The sequence below is a fragment of the Myotis davidii genome, unplaced genomic scaffold (genome assembly GCF_000327345.1).
Source record: "Myotis davidii unplaced genomic scaffold, ASM32734v1 scaffold545, whole genome shotgun sequence".
Classification (NCBI taxonomy): domain Eukaryota; kingdom Metazoa; phylum Chordata; class Mammalia; order Chiroptera; family Vespertilionidae; genus Myotis; species Myotis davidii.
Genome location: NW_006296634.1, coordinates 314871 through 322843, shown reverse-complemented (window position 1 = coordinate 322843; position 7973 = coordinate 314871). Strand labels below are relative to the sequence as shown.

The following is a 7973-nucleotide window of genomic DNA, read 5'->3' as shown; positions in this document are numbered from 1 at the left end:
TCCCCCCCTTCCTTCCAGTCTCTCTAAAAATCAATGGAAAAAATATCCTCTCCTGAGGATTAATTTTTTTAAAATCACACAAAACTACTTAATCAGATGGACTGCATTCTCTGATCTCTATTGCTTTAAAAGTACAAATCAACAATAAAACATTTTTTTAAAATTCCATACACCTAGGAAATTAAAAATACTTTTACACAATTTGTGGGTTAAAGAGGCAATCATAGTAAAAATTACAAAGTGGAAATTATCACAAAAACTACACATCAAAACTTGGGTGAGAGGAGGATACAACTAAAGTGGTCCACAGAAGGAAAATTTTATATGTGTATATACATGAGAGTAAATTAAGCTAATAATAGAAAAACAACAAAAAAGGAAATAAAGATAAAAGCAAAACTTAATATAGTAAAAAGCAATATCATAAAAATAAGGATAAAAGGAAAAAATACTTGTGAAAAGCAAAATTAAAAGCTAAGTTTTTTATATATATTGATTTTTTACAGAGAGGAGGGGAGAGGGATAGAGAGTTAGAAACATCCATCAGCTGCCTCCTGCACATCTCCTACTGGGGATGTGCCCGCAACCCAGGTACATGCCCTTCACCGGAATCGAACCTGGGACCTTTCAGTCCGCAGGCCGACGCTCTATCCACTGAGCCAAACCGGTTTCGGCGAAAAGCTAAGTTTTAAAAACGACTGAAATAGATTAAATAAGCCAGACTTCAAAATGAGGAAAGGCATAGGTAAATCATAGACACTTAAAGGGAGTTAGGACTATTTGGTAAGGTAGAGATCTTTAAAATTTGCAAGGCAATCATATGAACAAGCAATAAATTTGAATACTTAGATGAAATTAATACTGTTAAATAAGTTAAAAATTATCAAAATTGACTCAGAATAGGAACCCTTGCATTGGCCATTGTGTCCAAGTGGTTAGAGCGTCAGCTCATGCACCAAAGGGTTGTGGGTTTGATTCTCGTCAAGGACATGTACCTGGGTTGCATGCCCCGGGAGCATGGGAGAGGTAACCAATTGATGTATCTCACATCTCTCTCTTCCTCTCCTCCTCTCTCACTCCCCCGCTCCCCTCCACTCTCTAAAAATCAATGGAAAAAATAACCTTGGGTGAGGATTAAAAAAAAAAAAAAGAATAGGAACCCTCAATAGAACAATAACCATATTACAAATTAAATCAGTAGTTTTAAATCAGCCATCCAGTGGAGGTAAGAGGCCAAATGTTCAAGGACTACATAATCCCTATATTATTGTAGCTGTTCCCAAGAACAGAGAAACATGTTAAACTGCACAATATGTAAGTTTATAGCCTTAGAAAATTTTCTGTGTTTATAAAGGAAAATCATAATGTACATCCTGAAATTTTATTGATCTTGAACAAAGATTGGCTGTACTAATAAACCCAACATTCATAAGTACTATATACAAATTTGATTCCTATTTTAAAAGGATTTATTGGTCATATATTTTGGTACAAATGATACATATGGGACGTACATTATTAATTTTAGGACATGAAATATTATCAATACATTTTAAAGTTTCAGTATTGTTTTACCAGCCAGTTTCTCAAATATAATTATATTGTTCAAAACCAAAGAAATGGCCCTAGCGGTTTGGCTCAGTGGGTAGATTGTCAGCCTGTGGACTGAAGGGTCTGGGGTTTGATTCCCGTCAAGGGCATGTACCATGGTTGCAGGTTCCTACCTGGCCCCAGCCAGGTCAGGCCCCATGCAGGAAGCAACAATTGATGTGAGACACATCGATGTTTTTTTCTGTCTTTCCATCTCTCTTCCACTCTCTCTAAAAATCAATAGAAAAATATCCTCAGGTGAGGATTAAAAAAACACACAAAGGAAATTATAGAGAGTAAAATAAAATAGGCAGTTTTCATACTGTTCATTTCAGAAATTTTTGTTAGTATGTTGAATTTTGAAATTTGATCTTGGGACAAGTGCTTTCTGATTTCTTTTATCAGCTATGGTAATTTTTAAGTATATAGAATTAGTTAAAATTTTAAAGTAGGGCAAAATCTTTTGTCTTTGTGATCCAGTAATGTTGATGGATGTCACTGTCAGGTGTAAGAGATAAGAAAGAAAGAAAAAGGAAAAGTGACTTTATTGCCCACCCATGCTTTAGTAATAATGTAGATAATATAATGACCATCTTACTCTAAGTTTAACTACTCTAAATTTCCTGTTAAATTAACTTTTCTTTCTCTTATTCACTTAGAAAATTAAAACTTCAAACCTCAGTACTATGAAAGGGAAGATTTAAGAGGTCAGTTATGCTAAGGTTCCTTCTTGGTAAACAGTATTCAGGCCCTTCATTGTTTTAGATGTTAGGTTTATAATGGTAAACAAAAATGGATGCACTTGCTGTTCTCATGGAGCCTACATTTTAGTGGCAGAGACATGTTAGCCAAATGGTTGCACAAACTAATATATGATTGGAACTTTTGAAGGAGAGGTTCATAGAGCTATAAGTCAAGAAGTTCAGGGAGGTCTTCCTTGAGGAAATGATTATTGACTTGATGTAAAGGATGAAAAAGAACTAATAGACAAATATTATAGGGAAAAGAGAACAGCTTGAGCAAAAAGCCCCTGAGGCAAGAGGGGAAATAAGTTACTAAAGGAGTATTTCCAGTGTATTATTAGTTATGATATTTCAGAAATAAGCCAGATGAAAAATTGGACAAACAACTTTCTAGTTCATTCTGAGTAAGATTTTCACAGTGTATATTCTGTTTTGTTTGAAGTTGCCAGAATCTTATATTTGACTTTAGGTTTAAAATACATTCTAAAGCCAAATTGTGTTGGCATTATCTATATACCTTAGAGTTAAAGGTTGTTGTGTAATCAATATACAAGGTGGGGTAAAGTAGGTTTACAATCATCCATATGGAAAATAATACAATAATTAATAAATAATAATACAAGAATAAACTCTGTTTCACATACTCACAATTGTAAGCCTACTTTTGCCTCACCATATACATAATAATTAAAAATTAAAGCATAAACTGATTTTTCAGTAGGATGAAAGATTCTACACCATCAAGATTTTTTAAAATCTGCCCTGACTGCTTTGGCTCAGTGGATGGAGCATTGTCCTGCAGACTGAAGGGTCCCAGGTTCGATTCCGGTCAAGGGCATGTACCTTGGTTGCAGGCACATCCCCAGTACGGGGTGTGCAGGAGGCAGCTGATCGATGTCTCTCTCTCATCGATGTTTCTGGCTCTCTATCCCTCTCCCTTCCTCTCTGTAAAAAATCAATAATTTTTTTTAAAAAAAGATTTTTTAAAATCTATTTTAGAGTGCAGTTCCTGTCACCACAGGCCAATGTAATGTTTCCATTGGGTTGACAATCTACTCTTATTTTTCTTTTTTAAAATATATTTGTATTGATTTCAGAGGGGAAGGGAGAGGAAGAGGGATAGATAGAAACATCAATGATGAGAGAGAATCATTGATCAGCTGCCTCTTGCATGCCCCACACTGGGGATCAAGCCCGCAATCTGGGCATGTGCCCTGACCAGAAATTGAACCATGATCTGGTTCATGGGTCAACACTCAACCACTGAGCCGCATGGCTGGGCTCCACTCTTATTTTTCATTATTAGTTTGCCTGAGTTGTAGATCAGATAGTTATGTAAGTAGATTAAATTCTATCTTTTTGACAAAGCAAACAATTTTTTAAATTTACTATGTATTAGGTAGCTAAAGGATTCTCAATTAGAACAGAGCTGAAATAAAGCTTGATTAATCACTGTTCTTTATCAAGTATTTCTTAGTTACAAAAGAAGACCAGAATAACAGAAATTACTGTTTGCACACAGTGAAAAAGTGGATAGGTAAGAAAACTTTTCATAGAAGTGATGTTATCAGCTACATTTTAATATTTAGATGAGTGAATAAGAGTTCACAGATCTACCAGCAGATAGTGCTACTTACCATACAGGTATAATCCTTGTAGTGTCATTTGATATTAGGATGGTTGGAAGCTGTTTAGTCATGCATTCCTCTTGCTGGCAAACTTCCTAGAATAGCAGTCCTTATTATATGATAAAAGTGTTTCTTTTGCCTTTGATACTCAAATATTTAATTTCTACTCTTAAGAAATATCTGCTCATGGTATATTTTTTGTTTTCTTTTCCCCTTTATTCCTGAAATAACAGTATTTTTCTTCAGGGATTGGTTTCTATCCTATGATAGAGTTCTTATTAAATTCTGATATAAGATCAAGGTCCTCCTAATCACCTCACAATACTAAGGCTCCTTTATCACAGTTCAGATGAATAGTTTGGAAAATATCTTTTTAATCTTAGGATTAGGAAAATGCAGAGATTTCTCTTTGGGGCTCAAACTAAACATAAGTATTGTCTTTAATGGTTATAGTTTGGTGTACAAAACTGAACTTGACCTTAAAAGGTTACACCACCTAGTGTGGACTGAAATTAATCCTATATTTTGGAGGAATTGAGGTAGGTTGTATAAGTGACTACATGGAGTAAGTATTAAATCTTCATTATGTCTAATGTCATTGATATTAAGTATTTAAAATAGATGCTTAATGAGTTATTGATGGATTATTTTTGTTTCTTTAATAGGAACATGAATCTGAAGGTGGAAGAACACCTTTGATGAAAGCTGCAAGAGCTGGCCATTTGTGCACTGTGCAGTTTCTTATTAGCAAAGGTAAAGAAAGTACAAGTGATTATTTCCAAGAGGCTACAATTTCTGGGGGTAAAAAAATCCTAAACTTGCAATTTATATTAAAGCTACTTTGCCTATAGCATAAGTACTATATTCGATTCCTGTGTTGCTGTATATTTTTGGTAATCATAGAGTTCGTGGGATACTTCCTGGAATCTTTATTAGTTTTGAGTTTGAAGTTTTTGTCAACCAAATAGCAGGTGGTTACTCCCAAAAGTTGGAAAAGCCAAATGTAAATGTCGGTATATTTAGTAGAATTGTTCACCACGTAATGATTACAAGGCCAGTTCTGCTGGAAATACGGGGAGGCAAAAGGGGGGAAGTGTGCTTCTATTATTTATGGGACAGTTAAATTAAGTATACAAAGGTATTATTTATTATTATTGTATTTATTTGATTATATTTAAGCAAAGACGTTCAAATGATGCATGATGAGGTAGTTCAATACTGTTTACTGTAGAAAAGTGAAACACTTCTGAACCCATGTTAGGTTGAACCATATAAAATTGTCATTTTATACATCAAAAAATGGTGTATAATATCAGCAGTTTCATTTGGTTCAGTCTAACTTTGTGTATTATAGTGTTAGAGGTACTTGGGCATCTGATGAAAAACTCTAGGATAGGACGGCAAAATGCAAGTAAGGTCCACTCAGGTGATGCCATATTATTAAAATAAAAATTTTCTATCTCTATTCCAATAAGACTCATATTTTGTGCCATTAGGAATGCAGTATAGTATTCTATTATTTTAAAGATAAATTATTTCTTTAATTAGATAAAACAAGGTTTATTTTCTTTATATCACATTTTTGCTACCAAGTAAGGTCTATCTTTTTCTTTTTCTATTTTTATTGATTGATTCTAGAGGGAGAGAAAGAAACATCAATTTGTTGTTTCACTTATTTGTACAGTCATTGGTTGATTCTTATGTGTCCTGACCAGAGATTAAACCCACAACCTTGGCATAGTAGGACAATGCTCTAACCAACTGAGCTACTTGGCCAGGGCTAAGACCTATCTATAATAATAAAAGCATAATATGCTAATTAGACCAGACATCCTTCCAGACAACCTTCCAGACGAAGTCGGGGCTGCGAGGGACGCCCAGGTCCCTGGTGCCTGCCAGCAGCCAGAGGGAAGCCTGGGTCCCAGGTGCCAAAGGGAAGCCCGGGTCACAGGTGCCAGAAGGAAGCCGGTGCCGGCAGCTGTAGGAAGAAAGGCCTACTCTTTCATGAATTTCATGCATCGGGCCTCTAGTCTACATACACTGAGTGGCCAGATTATTATGACCACCTGACGTTTATAGGCAAATTAGCTATAATTTCATGCTGAAGTTGCTAGAGGGCCAGACCATTATAAATAGGGAAGCAAGTTGTTTACCACGACAGTAGAAGTGATTTTTTTCTGATCTCTCCCTCTACTTTTCTTTCTCTCTCAAAACATAATAATACACTATATTTTAAAAAAGCCTTAAGTGACCATTATAATCGAACAATCGGAACGACCGCAATGACCAGTCGACCAGTCAACCAGTCACTATGAAGTGCACTGACCACTAGGGGGCAGACGCTAAATGAGGAGCTGCCTCCTAGTGGTCAGTGTGGCTGGCTGGCCAACCTCCCATGGCTCCTCCCCCCACCGCTGATCCCCATTCGGTCCCCCCACCCAAGTGGGGGCAGGGTCTGCCAGCCAATTGCCCGTGGCCCTCTCCCCAGCCAGCCGGTCCCTGATCGGGCCGATCAGGGTGGGCTGGCTGGCCAACATCCTACTGTCTCCTCCTTCCGACAGGCCCAGCCCCGATCTGCCCCAATTGGGGCCTGGCCGGCTGGACCCCACCCATGCACAAATTCATGAACTGGGCCTCTAGTCTTTATATAATGTTATAACATACTCTGTAAAAATTATTTACCTCAACCACACATAAGTATAAACAGATGGATAACCTTGGAAGTTCTCGCATGCTCCTTTCATACCCAACTACCCTGCTAAGCATATAATTAGGCTTGTAGGAGTAGGAACACATTGATTATAGTTTTTCTAGGCTGTAGTAACTACTAAATAGTCTACAATCTAAATGTATTATTAACCTCCTGGCAGGCGTGGCATCAACCTATGAACCATGAGGTCATTGTTGGATTCCTCATCAGGGCACATGCCCATGTTGCAGCTCAGTCCCCAGTTTGGGGTGTGCAGGAGACAGCCGATCAAATGATTCTTTCTCATCATAGATGTTTCTATCTCTCTCCCTCTCCCTTCCTTTCTGAAATCAATAAAAATGTATTTTTTAAAGTAAATGAAATAAATTTATTATTAACAACTTTAAAACTAATCTCATGTTGCTAATGGAGGATGTTTCTTGATGTGTCTTGCCTTTCCCAAGGATTAGGTTCAGCTAGATATTTCTGAAAATTAAATAAATTAATAATAGTTTCATCCATAGATTTATTTTTCTCCTCATTAAGTAAGTTTGGAATTAAGGAAGGTTAGCCCTCTGGGGTCTGTAAAAGATGATTGAACTAAAATACAGTTCTTTTTTTTCCAAAGCCCAAAAACAAATTTTTTTAAATTAAATCTTTATTGTTCAGATTATTACAGTTGTTCCTCTTTTTTCCCCCCATAGCTCCCCTCCACCCGGTTCCCACACCACCCTCTGCCCTTACCCCCCCACGCACTGTCCTCATCCATAGGTGTACGATTTTTGTCCAGTCTCTTCCTGCACCCCCCACACCCCTTTTCCCTCCAAGAATAGTCAGTCCACTCCTCTTTCTATGCCCCTGATTCTATTATATTCAGCAGTTTATTCTGTTCATCAGATTCATCTTGATTTTTAGATTCACTTGTTGATAGAACAAAAATTATGTTGTTCATAATTTTTATCTTTACCTTTTTATTCTTCCTCTTCTTAAGGATACCTTTCAGCATTTCATATAATGCTGGTTTGGTGGTGATGAACTCCTTTAGCTTTTTCTTATCTGTGAAGCTCTTTATCTGACCTTCAATTCTGACTGATAGCTTTGCTGGATAAAGTAATCTTGGTTGTAGGTTCTTGCTATTCATCACTTTGAATATTTATTGACACTCCCTTCTGGTCTGCATTGTTTCTGTTGAGAAATCAGCTGACAGTCATATGGACACTCCCTTGTAGGTAATAACTGCTTTTCTCTTGCTGCTTTTAAGATTCTCTCTTTGTCTTTTGCACTTGGCATTTTAATTATGATGTATCTTGCTGTGGTCCTCTT

General features: G+C 36.7%; 1 protein-coding gene across 10 annotated transcripts in view; it reads left to right on the top strand.

The window, feature by feature from the left end:
• LOC102774714 (ankyrin repeat and KH domain-containing protein 1) overlaps window positions 1-7973 on the top strand; it is a 134672-nt gene that overhangs the window by 72317 nt on the left and 54382 nt on the right. For all 10 annotated transcript variants that reach the window (XM_015569608.1, XM_015569607.1, XM_015569609.1 and 7 more), the window contains one exon: window positions 4627-4714. In XM_015569608.1, coding sequence (XP_015425094.1) covers window positions 4627-4714 — 88 coding nt within the window. The remainder of the gene's footprint in view (window positions 1-4626; window positions 4715-7973) is intronic.